This window comes from Sparus aurata, chromosome 15, assembly GCF_900880675.1.
Source record: "Sparus aurata chromosome 15, fSpaAur1.1, whole genome shotgun sequence".
Classification (NCBI taxonomy): Eukaryota; Metazoa; Chordata; class Actinopteri; order Spariformes; family Sparidae; genus Sparus; species Sparus aurata.
The window spans coordinates 26,350,958-26,366,401 of NC_044201.1; the positions used below are offsets into that span (position 1 = coordinate 26,350,958).

The window sequence follows — 15,444 nt, forward strand, 5'->3', positions numbered from 1 at the left end:
GATCCAGATAGAGATGAAATGTTGGAAATCACTTGTTAAGTTGCTACTAAGTGACCTGACACATGAAAAATATGAATAATGGTCAAATCTTTGCAGTGTTTTTAAACGTTTTATGTTAACCTGACACTAGCTGAACTGTACCAATACAGTCTTCTTCATCCTATTAATGTGACAATGACAAGACAATGTGAAAAACACTCTTATTTTGAAAAATACATGGGCCATCAGAGGTGAATTGGGGGTTTAACGTTGCGTTTCAGCACCGAAATTACAACTCTTCAGATGATTATTATAAAAATGTTGAAAAACGAAACAAATAAGAAATAAAATGAATGAAACATGTGTTTAATTGACGATGCAAATCGATGGCGACGGACTTGATACTTCACATAATTTATTTGTTTGTATTACAATAGTAATGCATAGAACAGATATACAAAAACAGCAAAATATAACTTTATTGAAACAATCAAGTCATCCTCGGTATTAAAAAAAAAAGCAATCACGCTGAACGTGGTTGAAAGATAATCTTGAACATACGATACATACAAACATCAGGCATACATTTGGTAATAATCTCTGACTAGTGCAGGTGTGTGTAACACAGTAATGACAGGTTTATTAAATACAAGTTAACAGAAGGTTAACATCAAAATGTAGAGTGAAAAAAAAAGAGAAAAGAAACGAGGATTCATTTGCAAATAATCAGTTTGAAACATTTCTCTCTGGTTGATAAAAGATATTTGGTTCAGAATCTGACTGACAACGATGAAACAACACTGAGCTGTTTGTTTTTAGGGTGACTTCAAGAGAAGAATATGTCCAGAAACTCAAGTATTAATCATGTGATAACTGGGAAATAAATTAATATTCATGGCCCCTTTACATTGTCCTGTGACTTACAATCCTGGAGCTGGAACAACAGTGACACTTCACTGCATTTGGATGGTGATATGATGTCTTTTTATACCAACTCGCTTCCTGTTCTGCCTTAAAAAACAACACCAGCATCTAAAGAAACTCTGAAAAAAACAAAAAAACTGACACATCCTGGCTACCGAGACCAGAGCAACACTGACTTTCAACACACAGCTAAGTTGTGCGCCTAAAAGAAAAAACAGGAAAAAGTCCTTCAAAGTAAAACAAAAAAAAAATGCAAAAAAAAACATTTTTACAAAATAAAGCGCACTGACGGATAAAAGGTTCAAATTAAACAGACAAGGCAAGAGGACAGAAACGTCGGACAGTCACCAAACATAAGTAACAATTATAGAAATAAGTCATGACTTTTTAAAGCATGTAAACATTTCAAGTAGCCACAAACTGTGTGCAGCGAGGACAGAATGCAACCTGTTATTGAGTGAGTGAGCGGTGAGGATGATGAGAACACATGACCCAAAGAGAAAAAGGCGACACTTGGACTTAAATATCTAAAGATAAAACAACCTCCACTTGGTCCTCAGCTCGCATTTGGTCTCCTTTTTAACGTGTTTTGTTTGATCCTACATGGAGATAGATGGCGTCCACCACACGGGGGGAATTAAAATAGCATCCAGTGGGTCTGTAATCCCAAATAAAAAAAGAACAAACTCAATATTTAGGAGCCTCGCTGTGATTGTCTCAAGAGTTTTTCTTGTGTGGCGTGAGCCCCAAACTATCTGACACCAATGTAGGCAAAAAGAAACAACAAACAAGCAGTAAAACGGAGAGATAAGTCGCCATAAGTGAGGATTTGGAGTATCTATAGAGTGAAAGAGAGAGATAATGAATGGATGGTTAAAATATTTAAAAAAATAAACGAGGTCTTAGACTACAGGTTTTGTCAGTGTCTGTTTTAAAGCTCTGAGTCTTACAAGCTACAAGATCACCATCCTGACCAGCAGGGGGAGCTCTAACGCAGGCAAAGGAACGTCATCCCTCTTCTCTCAGATCAGGAGTGTAACAACCAGATTTAGGGTCAGTCCAAACAGCTGACTGGAGTCCACTTAGGTTCAGTATCGACTTAACGGAGTCCTGCGACATTCTGTGAATACTGAGGACTTCCTGGACTGATATCTGTGAAACCAATCGACGCAGACTGACCCCTAAACCCGAGCAAAGATACATTCAAGAAACACACTCCTCCGACCTTTTCCATTTGTTGACAGAAACACAGAGCGTCTCCTCGTCTGTAGTCGCTTAACTCTCCGAGACTTGAAATATCACACAGGTGCATCTGAAAACTCTCAACATGTTTCAAGTGTCTGACTGAGTCTCACATATAGATGAACATTATGTAACATACACGCAAAGTAAATATGTGCAGGAGTAAAAGACACAGCGTTGGTGCTAAAGCCATGAGCTGAGCAGTGACCTTCAAATAATAATAAGAGCTTCATTTCAAAATGAGTTATCCACCATTTAACTGACAAACGGCTCGCGGAAAGTAGGTTGAATAAATAAGTGAATGCGGCCGGAGCTACGTACTATCATGAGTTATCTTCCCCCTTGTCTGAAGTACTGTTTATTTATCTAGACCGTTTTGGAGCAGCGAATTGCTGAGTTCTGGCGATATCAGCTGTAGTGATGTCTGCCCTCTATGGAATATAATACAATTACATGGAACTCGACTTGTGGTGGGGCGTCACAATTCAACTGGAATTCTAAATGATTCTAAAGGTCACAACTTGATTCAGCTTTTGGTTTAAACATGAAGTTGTTTGACCTGACAATTACATTTTCAACGTCTTTGTCAGAAATATAGTCCAGATGGTATTAAGTCGGACATAACCACCATATTTTTCAGGGGTGAATGTACCACACAAAGGCCATATAGTCAAATTTAAATAATTTGATAAAATGTAAGAACGCTATTTCAACCTATTTCCTAACGTGCAAAACACACTGTGATTAGTTTTGAGCACATGCTTTAAGTTGGTGGAGGTGGAAAAAAAAATATCGGGAGAATCACAATCCTGCTTTTGATTTTAACGACTGAGACTGAATGCTTATTTCCTTTGATTTTCTTTTTAAGAATTGAAATTGTGACACCCCTAGCTACAAGTGCGAAAAAATATGAAATATAAAAACTCAACAGAAGTGTCTCCTTCTAGAAATCATGACCCGGTTTCTGCAAGACAATCCACAAACCTTGTTGTGAGCAGAGCAGGAAGGAATTATTTTTCATTTTATCGAACCTCCACGCACTGGACATGAATCTACTTTTTTCAGTGCGTGATAAAAATATTAATGGTGTCCTACAAGGTTGAGCTGTAACGTTAGATAGCTTTGTTAGCTTCACTAGCTAATTAGTAGACGCATGCTTTCTTCTGCGTGGTGATATGGGAAGAAAATAGTCCCTACGTGAAACTGCTCACTACGAGGTCGGTTGATTATCTTGAGTAACCCAGTCGTGATTTCTGGACAGAGACATTGCTGCTGAGTTATACTGATGTATTATTGAGTGCCATGAATTTGAGAGAAGGCCGACATCTCTACAGATGATGATTCCATGACTGTATTCAGGTTAAACTTTCCCTTTAACGATTGTTATGGCTGCATCATCCCAAAACAGGAAGTTCAGACAAAAAGAAAAATCATCTCCTCCAGAAATGGATATATAACATTTTGAAATGAAGCCTTCAAGATGATCAGTGAAGATTTCAGAGCCAAGTAATGTGTCAAGTATCCAAAGCTTAGGTAGCCTAGACATGGTGTTTCACCATGTTCCACCTGTGTTTTAAAGCATTTTTTTTTTTAATTTTTTTTAACTCTGATCCACTGATATCACAGTAAAGCGACATTAAACAGCATTCAACACTTCCACACGACAGCTGCGCACACTCATGAGGCAAGTTATAGCAAGTATTTAAAATAGAAGCTCTACTCTTGCAGCTTGAGATAAAACATATCTCTGGAAATGCACTTGAAAGTTTATACAAGCAGTTTTTTTTCAGAACCTGAAGCAGAATTAGACAGCATTTGGATTCCTCTATTCATGTCAAAACCAAGCCCAGACCTGCTGAGCTGTACAAAGCCTGAAAGCAAAGTGTGTATTCACTCCGCCAAACACTCCATTTCAACGCTATATAATGAGCTGTGTCGTTATGAGATACATCTACCAGTTAAAGAAATGACACATAGCACAAATAATGGTAAAACAGAGAAACTTGAAGGAAAAGGAGCAAAAACTGTGGATTTTAGGTAAAACAAACTCCTTCTGAAGGTTGCATAAATGGTTTGTATGTAAATGATAAATTAATGTAAATCAACAAATGCAAACGGTGAACAAAACACAAGTTTCCCCAAAGTCTTTACAAGGGGAAACTGGTTTAAGTTTGAGTTGGAGCGAGTCACAAGTAAATACTTCAGGGAGTGTGTTTGGGAATAGCAGCACAAACTAAGCCTCCAGCAACAATTACTAGGAAGTGTTCACCAGGAAGCACTTTTAAAGATCGCAGCAATAAATGGCTGCATGTGGGAACCACTGGGTGTTACAAAGAAGTGAGGTTCAGGAGCGTCACTCTTTTGTTTTCGTTTGAAATTTTAGACACTCGCGAGTGCTGAAAACGTTATTTTTTCCATCGGTGTCATTAACCCGATACATTTTCATTTCCCTTGATACAACAAAAAGAGTCCCAAGTGGACACATCCCAGTTCTTAGTCTCCTTATTTATATAATACAGCATTGAGACGCTCCATCACAGAGCTGACACACAGTGTTAAAGCATTACAAAGGCCATATAAATAGACGTGATATAAATATGTGCACGCAAAGACAAAGACACGTCACTTTGGGTGAAGCTCGTCCGACAGTAAAGCAGGGTTAGCTCTTCTATGGAAGTCTGACATCAAGTCAAAATACTATGGTGGCCATTTTGAACAAAGTGTCCTTCCTCAATTTTAGAGGTACAATGAATCAGTTCCTCCAAGCTGAGGCTCCGACTGACCATTACAATAATATCTTAACTTAAAGCTGCCAACTTTTATGTCACAACCCTATTCAAAATAAAATACAACATCAAGATATCTTCAGTCAGTCCCAGACTGCACGCTGTAGAGTCTCATTGGCAGTTCAGGCTAGGACTACTGAGCCAGGCCCAGATCTGGATCATCTCCTGCGGGGTCCTGGGGTGAACAAGCATTAAACTCTTGTAGGCACAAGGGTTTGACCTGTACTTCTCCTCTATGTTAAAGGTCCTGAAGCCTTTGTGCTTCTCGGGGGCTAACCCTAGCTTCCTAAGACACATACCTGTGTACACATCATCTATCGGGTAGAGCGTTACATGCTGTGACACGTTGTGTAAACGAGCAGCAATGTCGCCAGAGTAAAGGTACCCCCCTCCTCCTGCGTACGGAGGGTACGTCCCGACGTACATGCTCTCTGGGATGAAGTATTTGACCTTCTTGTCTCGGTGAGGCCCCGCGTTGGTGATCACGTCACCTACAAACAGGTCCCTGGCTTTGGGCTCCGTGAGGCCCTTGAGGAAGTCCAGGATGCGGTAGGTGTTGACGAAAACGTCGTCGTCGCCTTTGAAGATGAAGCGAGCACCAGGGCAACGAGTCTGGATCCATTCCAGGAACAGAACTTCCTTGACAGTCAAGTTGAAGAATGAATCCCGGTAATCCCACTTGATGATGTCTTTATAACGGGCGTTTTCGTAGTGCAGCATCTCCGACAGATCCGGGTGGTGGTCCCCAGCTGTGGCGTTGCCAAGAAGGAAGATAGTAACAACCGTCTGATTGGCTATAACTCCCGCCCGCCCCCAAGATTGACGAATGGCCTGGCGGCGGTCGAAGTGTGGCGCCAGGGATTTGACAGCCAGGAGCAGAAACGGTGGCTGCTTACAGATGTCAGGCTGGTCCACTATGATCGGGTAGGAGCGGCAGTGCATGTACAGCAGAAAGTCCTTGAAGCGATGTGGTAGGGAGTTGTAGTCTTTCACCTGAGTTGTTACCCTGCTGTTAGGCTGGCAGGGGTCAGAGTTTAAACTGGTGTCGTTGAGCCAATCTGGCATGTCTGCAGAGCTGTAGTTAGCTGCCAGGATGGGATTGTTCTGAAGGTCCAGAATCTGCTGCTTGCGGTTCCAGTAAGCCGCGCTGGGAACCACTTTGGACCAAAAGGGTTTGGAGGGGATTTGAACCTTGTTACGTCCATTTTTGTCTTGGCTGCTTTGTCGGGAGATGATGATGAAGATGAAGAGGTTGACCATCATCACTGTCACCACAAGCTTCAGCCTCCGCCGCGGCAGCGCCATGACAGTGTTCTGCACCGGTCACCACCGGAGCAGAAACTAAGGAAAAGAAATAAGAATGTTAGAGACAAGTAAACACCTTATTTCACTAGTTGCATTCAATATCTAATCTCTAGTGGTGGACAAGATGGACTTTCATTTGAAAGAAGGCATTAATGTTGGGTGAGCTCGTGAAGGGACAACAGGACTTCCCACCACAGCTTCTTTCCTCTGTTCTGTCAGGAGAGTTGCTGGGATTTTCCACTCATAACTCAACATAAATAACTATCTTTTCATGTGCATCTGATTCCAACATTAACACACAGTCACTTTGATCCCTCTAACTTTGAACCAAATTGGTCTACAAATAAATACAAAAACAAGTAAGGCGTTCCAATAACCCTGGCAGCCTCATTTATGGATTCCTACTGTAGTAAACATGTTTGCAATACATCTTCAATGCAACGGCGCCTTTTAAAAGCTTGGCGAGTTTCGATAAGGTGGAAAGATCGATTGATTTTTCATGGTAATGCTCATGTGCTTTCTATTTCAGAGAAAAACAAGATCGCAATCTCTGTTTTTGTGGCCGGTTACAAGCGGCACAATGGTGAGGTTGTCTACTTCTACCACATCTATCTCTTTAAAAGAAGAAACTAGTGAAAATGAGTAGAAAGCGATAAATATCAGCCACAAGACTACTGTGACACAAAGTCACATGAAGTTGTGTTTTTTTCTAAGTGTTTTATTTATAGCTGCTGGAGGAAACTTCTGAAGAAATGAAAAATCTAGAAATCTAAATCACATTTCCACTTGAACCTTATCACACCAACACAGAACAAAGAACTACTCAAGTCAGGGGCTGGGGGCGGGGTTATCACGACCAAGGACCGACTAAAACTACTTCTGATCACCATTTTTAAAACCAGAACTACTGTAGTGTGTTCTGAAACATCCACGGGACAGCAAACTAAAGACTTTCACTCTGGACACCAAAGGACAACACAATCTTTTTTTACTTGTTTATATTTGGCAGACCCCGCCATCTTTCTAGCTTCAAACAGTGATCTAGGGAACTTATTTTACTCTGAGAACAGCTTGTTTATTCCCTTATATTGTAAATATTAAAATACGGAGTTGGAATTTCTTCTCCAAAGTTACATAAGGCTCATTTAAGTACCTCCAGTGGTAAAAACATATGCCCCACATATTTCTTACATTCTTAATGATGAACTGATAATCCGACTGTCAATTTAAAATAAATGCTTAAAATTAGCATCCCTACACAGGATTAAGTTGTTATGACTCTGTGATAGCCGTTTTTCTGTTTGCTGTAAAATCAGAGGTCAATGTCAGCTAACAAACTACATTGCAGGAAGTGGGATCAATGGTTAGCCCTCAGAGATTGCTTAATACTAGAGCTATTGTCTGTAAAATCCTGCTTCAGACGGGTGGTGCTAAGCAGGAAGGCTTAAACCTGTTAATCACAAAACAACATCACAAATTGTTTTCCATTTGCTGCTCTGCTATCCCTTGGAATCAATCATCACACAAGACAGATAATGATTCCGAAAACTCTGAAAATCAATAACCAACAGATGTTATTCAGGTTACCCAGCAGGTTGTGTGTGTGTGTGTGTGTGTGTGTGTGTGTGTGTGTGTGTGTGTGTGTGTGTGTGTGTGCACTCTGGCAGTTATCACAATCAATAAGCTGCATGCACACGTAAACTGGAAGTTCAGGCTTCAGTCCAAACTAAATACAATAAAACTGTTATCCACCATAAAACGGTTCACATGGGGTCAGGCTGTGAGATTATCCTTTAATAAACTAAGATAGCATGCTTCGTTAAGCCTCATTAGATTAGTCAGTCGCGCTTCAACTGCAGCAAACTGCGACGTGTCTTTTGTTTGCTGATGATGTGATATAACTGAAGCATTATAATGTCAGAGGACAAGTTATTAGATTACTGATGGTTAGTTTGGTTCGGTTCCATTTAGCTGGCGTCAATTAACCCCGAAAAAAGGAAAGAAATGAGCACAGCATGGGAGTAGAGGGTTCGAACAGACAATACAGCCTTTCAGGAAGTTTGAGTGTGCCTCAGGTTTCTGCTTTGGCAGCCTCACACATCCTTGCTGATAACATCCTCTTTGCCATGTCTCACTTTCTTTTCTTCGTACTAGAAATGTCTGCGTTGAAAATGTCTTCCACGCTCTTTCTGGGCCTCTCAATCCCTGTTATTTCCTCCTTTTGGTGCTTGCCAAGCGAGGCAGCCACATCCACTCTGCTGGAACCACGGTACGGTTTTAATTAAGTCATTGATGAGCTGTTGATTGAAATCCTTGTGGTACTTTGAGCAGAAAAAACTTTTTCCTTTATTTAGATAGCAGGCAGTATATGTGCAACAGAAAACGGGAGGAGAGAGAGGAGAAATGCCATAAATAACGATCCACAGCCAACTGGCGAATACATGGTCATTGTCTTAAACCCTGAGGCTACCAGGACGCGTCCTTTGAAACGAATAAAGCAAACCCGATGAATAGATGATAACATAAATGGAAGTAAACATGCAGCTTTTTCTCTGAAACTGAGCCAACAGGCCAGAGGGTGAGCTCTGAAAGCCAAAAGTCTCAGCATCTGGGAGATATTATGGTCATTTGGGGACAGTGCGTGTTTTTATACTTTTACTAGAGTCTTTAAGGAAAAAAAAAAAACTACAGATATGCCAGCAGCTCTGCAACACAGGATGTAAACATACTCACAATTATAATACCAACTTATGTTTAGCAGCTTTAAATGTTAGCATGTTAACCATCTGAGTGTAGCATTTATTTGGTAAATGTTGCCGTGCATATATGAGATAATTAGCACTTAACGTGAAGCTGATTGCAGTTACTGATGGCACTAAATGAAAACTGAAGGAAGCATCAAAGTTTGTACAGTTTATCCCGAAGGAGACATGAATGCATGCACACAATTTCATGGCAATCCATCCATCGAGACATGTCACTTAAAAATGGGAGGGAGAATAAACACTAGGCTTCATCCTCTGGGGACCATGAAAGATTAATGGCTTAGTTGTAATGCATCAAAAAGTCAAAAAATGCATCTGGCCAATTTATTATCTGTGCATAACTGGATAATCAGTAAATGTGGAGTGAAGTTGAGGGATCATCCTGCTCTGAGTTCTGAAGAAACATCAGATAATTTATCAGAGAGTGAGCAGGGAAGTCAGCGAACGTCACGTAGCAACAACGCACTTTGAATGTTACTTCATCCGCAAACATTTCTACATTTCATATCAGATAGATGTCATCAGAAATTGTGGTCGTTACCAATGAAGACAACAATTTCTCAACAACTTCTGTCTATTTGGTTTTACAAGGATTAAGACATAAACCACATTTTAAAGTGATTAAATATGAATATTTGTTGAGACTGGACTCGTGAATATTATGTGTTTTAAATCTTGTTTTTACCGCACGAGTCATCTTCAACTGCCGCAAAGCTCATGAGCGCTCGTCTACAAGTCCACCATTTGATTTTCAGCTTCTATTTAGATCTGTGTTCACATGTTAAACTCTATTCTTTAAATATCTCACTCGATGTGACGTCACCAACACAAGACGGACACATGAAACGAGACGATCGACATGACGAAGTGACGGGAAGGAAAAAGAAAAGTCATGTTTTGAGTGTAAAATCCTCAAAAAGCCTCGAGTAGCCCCGCAGACAAACCTGACGTGGATGATAATCTGAATTTAATAACACGTGTCCAAAAATAACCAGGTCAGTCGAGCAGCCGTGCGTCAGAACACACAATCAAAATGAATTAAAAAGCTCATGTGAGGAGAAAGATTTCTGAGCATCTGAAGCCTGTCTTGTTTTCTCCTTCAATTCAGAGCGGTGGAGGAATATAAACCCGTCCAACTGCATGAAATGACCCCTCACTTACAACATCATCAAACTTCCTCTTTTGTTTGTTTAGTACTGTGTTTGAAGTTTTTTGCTCTCTGACGTGTATATATAAGTTATATATATTTCGTTTATATTAATTACAAGTATGAAAACATTTGCTTGCTTAGATCCAAGATGTCTCCAGGGATGACACCTCTGTGAAAAATCCACTGAAGACAGGCTTGGTTTACTTTTTATGGCGATGGCCACAGGTGATTTGTCTGCACTACCATCATTTAACCTCTACCTTTAATATTACTGTTCAGTTTTTGTCTTAGTTTTAGATGCCTCTCTATTTCTGCTAAGCTCACACAGGAATTTAAATTGGAGTCGGATTATTCGTTCTTGGTCAGTAAAGCTGATTCTGAGTCTAAAGTTGAACACTTTAAAAGGTGAGCTATCTCTCCCGTACAAGTTAAAATGGATAACCGACTCATGCTTCAGTGGGTTTGTCTTCCTCTCCACCGCTGCCTGTATCCTTCCTGCCTCTGTATCATGTTGCTCTCCCGGCCTCCTAGCAACAACTCTGCACTGCTGCGCCCCTGTTTGCTCTCCTTTCCTTTCCTATTCTCGATCCCTCGTTTACCCCACCTTTTTGCCTCACCCCCTCTGCCTGTCTTCTTCTGTCCTTGCTGTCTTTCCACCTCCAAGCTTCCTCTTTACATTTTGCGCACGTGAAAAAAAGGGGAGAGAAAGGCGGGCCACATCCCCACAGGATCATGTAACATAATCCCGAAGGAATATAAGTGTTATATTACTAACAAGGACAAGCACAGACATAGACTTTTCTTTTCGGAGCTCCTCCTTTCTCTCTCTTTTTCTCATGGATAATTGAGCTTTCCTGTCCTCTGCCATCGCCATACAAAACAAGGAGACTTCTGGGAAATGAGTGGGTGGGGGAAGGGGAGGAATCTAAAGAAGGAACCTAAACAACATGTTGACTTCAGACCTCAGCTTCCGGGCGTCTAATTAACCATCAGCAATGCCAAGCTAAGCACAAATGTACCTGAGCACGCCTGTAGGGTTTCCCCCCACCTCTATATTCAAATGCAAACTACATCTTTCAGGTTTGTTGCAGCTGTAGTTCATTCTTACTTCACGATGTTACAAATATACTGTGCATAAAAATAGATGAAGATGCGGCACGCACGTGGTCACACAGAGAGCACAGCGTGTTTTTACTTAAGAGTAGTAAACATGCTCGTAAACTGCAAAACAATAGAAGAGGGAGAGCGTGGTTCGTCTGCTCACAGGAATATCTTTAGCTGACTTTCCATGGAGAATAATTGTTTGATGTGTACATGTTAATGCATAACTCAGACAGTTGATTTAAATGTTTAACTTGCAGTCTAAACAGAAACAACAATTTCCTGTGGCCATGGTAAACATATATATGTTTAAATGTCCTTTGCCAAAATCACAGTGAGACTTAAATCTTCCACATATCTTAATTTGACTGTGCCTGCTCTGACGATGCTGTTGGGCAAATGCTGTATATGTTAGTCACAAAGCTAAATAACTGCACGTGGGTGTTACTTTTACTGTACATGATGACCTACAGATCAAACATGCGACTGAAGACATTTGCTTCAAGTCTCAAGAAAGAGTCATTTCTTCTTGGTAAGTTAAGACAAGTAAAGTCTCAGGACGAGTAACTTACTTCACTTCACTGCGACCATTTAGTTGCATTTTGCAACCATTTTTGGAAGCAGTGCGACTAAATTTTATACACCTTGCAAATACCGTGGCCCTGTACGCACGTGCACAAAGCTTGTTTTGTGGTTTCGTTGGCCTTTCGTACCAATGTAAATGAGGTCACTGGAACAGGACATTACAGTAGAATAAAGGCCATCAAAATCTTCCAAATCCAAGTCAAGACTCAAGTCCTTTAGTTTGGTCAAGTGAAGTTGCAAGTGATCAAAACAGTGACTCTGGTTATAGTGGATGCAGTACAGCCATAAATCTACAGTGTCTCTTGTTGTGCAGCATCACTTTAAATCCCCACGGCTCACAAGCTCAGTGATCAAATCTAATTAAATACTAATGTTGTAAACAATTCAATCATAAGCAACATCCTCCATTAAAGGTGAATTAGTTCAACCTAATTTTAATTCAATTATAAATAAGCAGCCTCCTCATGAGTTCTTGTGTGAGAATTTAATGACAAGTCATAAAAGGTCTCTTCTGTCGGGGAGTCCTGAACTTCCTTACAGTATTTTAAACAATGCCTACAAACAACACAAGTTCAAACTAAAGTGAATTTATGAAAAGTTGATGTTGACCACTTACATCAGGGGAGTTTAAGTACATTTGTCCAAGGGCCAGGATGTTTCATGCCTTGGTCACACTACGTAATTTGTTACTTGCAACTTCTGAGTATTGCAGTTGAGGTTTTTCACCGTACATGACCGATCAGACAACACAGGAAGGAAGTTGCCCAAGCAGTCCACGTTGTTTGTGCGCTGATATGTTTCACAAAAAAAAAAAGGAAAAAGGAAAATGAATGTGTATGAGAGGATGGATTGCACTGAAAACATGCAACTTCCTGCTGGTATTGTGGTTCAGCGAGGACACATGCCCACAAATATATATTGTATATTTGTGTCTGAATTCGGACAGAAACTACAAGCTATTGTCAGGCACCTGTTAACTTCATATTCAAAACAGACAGGTGGCAGCATATCACAAGAGTGCTGCTAACAGTAGCTGCCTTATCTAATTAGCTCCGTTAGCCATGAAGCTAGCATTTCAAACTGGGAGCTGCTGGGGTGTGTTAGTGTGTAAACTGCTAATACTGGAGCTTTGGACAGGGATGGGCTAGGGCTAGCTGGTTGGCATGCTAATTTTAGTATACGTCTGTACAACTCAATACATATATCAGTATGTCAAAACTGCTGTTTATTCACATTCTGTTGATAATTTTAGTTAATTTCTGTGTCATAACATTTCTGTGTCATAACATGTAATAACATTTTGTAGATACAAAATTAGAACATTTTCTCAAACAGGCCAAGGAGATGATCACTGAGGAGGTAATAAGACCAATTTTCCTCTTTCTTTCTTTGAGGAGTTTCAGTTGTTGTTATCACGAGTCAACGTGATTGAACATGGCTGCCAACTGACCATGAGACTGGCGCTGTTGATACTTTTCAGACTCTCTGACGCCATGTGTGAATTTTCTCATGCAGTGACAAACTAATTTATGACTGGTATCAACATGAATACAGGATGCTGTGGGTGTAAAAAGGGTACATTTTGGTTAAAAGGAAGTACGTTTCTATATTCTCCTAGTTTCTGTTGAGGCTCTGTCTTTGCACCACGAGCGTCGGTCCTAAACATTTTGCTAAAAACAGCCTCTAATTGAAACTGAGATTCTGGTATCTTTTTACAATAAACTGATCTTAAATTAATCTGGAGACGACACTTTGAGGGTAACATTTTGCACATTATCCAAAATCTAACAAAAGAGTTAATAATCCTTTTAACCCAGCAGTATTTGCAGCTACCTGTTGGCCTCTTTAAGCATGACAAAATATTTAGTTAGATCCTGGCAACAATAGTGTCCCAGATGGGCTTTGATGCCGTTTTCAGTTTCATTGATCAACACAGAAAGCAGCTCTGTGGCACAAAGATTACATCTGGCAGTAATCTACTGGACAATGCCAGGCTGTGTTTGACCACTGTGGTTTCCATCTGATAAAAAGGTTCAGTGAGGTGAGGAGTCTCACCTGTGTGGGGGGATGGGTTAGAGACAACAGAAAACAATGGTAACAGCATTCAGTTCTAAATGAGTTTCAGTGTGTGGAGAAATCTGAATACCTCGTTGTGGAGTCAGGTGTTTGTTCATAGAAGTGGAAATTTAGTGAGATTTACACATTTTCTTGAACACTTTTAAAGACACAATAATTCTAAAAACCTTTGCAGACTAAAAGGTGAATATGACCTATGACAAATGTAACACGACCTCTGTGTCACCTCCTCAAATGCTGCATGTAAGATGTGAGTACACACTGTACGATCTTACCTGTGCAGGTCCCGAGGGCCTCCTTAGCTCGTGTCGTCTTGATGTCTCCTCTCAGCTCTCTTACCCCATAGTTAGCCCCGCCTTCTGTGGAACAGCAGCCAATTGGGAGAGGGGATCCGGAGGGGTAGAAAGTGAGAGGGAGGGTAGCGTGTGAGGGTTGACCCTGCAAATATAGGAAGAAAAACAGTTTGTCAGCAGCTGTGAGGATCAGTTTCACCTGATGAAAATGACTTGACGAATATCACGGGGAGCTCCAAAAACAGATTCTGTTGGTAAACACATAGCTTCTTTGTGCTGACAAAGCTAACAAATACAAACAAAGGAGAGAAATGTCCTCTCTGAGGAACAAAAAGGAAATGCAAGTGAGCAACTACTTTTGTGTTTGTAGGTGGTCGTCTCCATTTTAGGTCATTGATCGATGGTACAAGATATGATCTGGCAATGCGGCTCACATGTGGTGTCAGCGCACTCCCACAGCGGAGCTTCAGGTTAGAGAGACAAAACTGTGCAGCACTTAACATGTGCTGCACATACTGTCTCGCTGCAATGCTTAATTAGTAGACATCAAATTTATCTGCATCAGTTTTCGATAGCTGGCTCCAGCTTCTCAAATGTGTGGATTTCATGCTTTTCTTGGTCATACACAATACACTCTTTCTCTGAGAAAAAAAGACATTTGCAGACATCAACCTACACTAGATTACGGCCAAAAATGGGATTGTGAGGTCACAGAGACATCGACCTCTGACCACAACAATCTAATCAGTTCATCCTTGAGTCCAAGTGATCATTTGTTCCAAATTTGAAGAAATTCCTTCAAGGTTTTCCCGTACTCATCATATAAACAATACAGACAGGCAACCTGAAAACATAAAGCCTCCAGCCGCAGTTATCAGCGCTGAGTCATAAAAGACACACAAACATCAGCATGTCAAAGTGTGTGAAACGCATGCTGTAGATAGTTTGTGTGGCAGGTCTGGATAGGCTCGATCGGATGATAGAGTTACAACACAATACTCAAAGCTCAGTGTCAGTTTCAGTTTCAGTTTATAATCTGAATTTGAGCCGTTACACGACTTAAACATTGCATTCCTCTATATTTCAGCCTGGTTAGTTATCCACCTGCAAAAGCTTGACTTCACAAAAGTCTGAAAAGAAGCAAGCCGACCTCAGAATTGCAAATGTACTAAAATACAGAGTTACACATTGTGTTCTGTCACTACTGTAGAAAAACATGTTTCTTACATTATATCAAA

The 15,444-nt window shown here is 40.6% G+C and overlaps 1 protein-coding gene across 4 annotated transcripts in view; it reads right to left on the reverse strand.

Moving 5' to 3' along the window:
- Window positions 1-329: 329 nt before the first annotated feature.
- The window catches only part of b3gnt2b (UDP-GlcNAc:betaGal beta-1,3-N-acetylglucosaminyltransferase 2b), a 31,147-nt gene continuing 16,032 nt past the window's right edge, over window positions 330-15,444 (reverse strand). For all 4 annotated transcript variants that reach the window (XM_030442452.1, XM_030442451.1, XM_030442453.1 and 1 more), the window contains exons 2-3: window positions 14,189-14,351; window positions 330-6,272 (exon numbers count right to left, since the gene is read on the reverse strand). In XM_030442452.1, the coding sequence (XP_030298312.1) occupies window positions 5,043-6,236 (1,194 nt within the window). In that variant the 5' untranslated portion in view covers window positions 6,237-6,272; window positions 14,189-14,351 and the 3' untranslated portion in view covers window positions 330-5,042. The remainder of the gene's footprint in view (window positions 6,273-14,188; window positions 14,352-15,444) is intronic.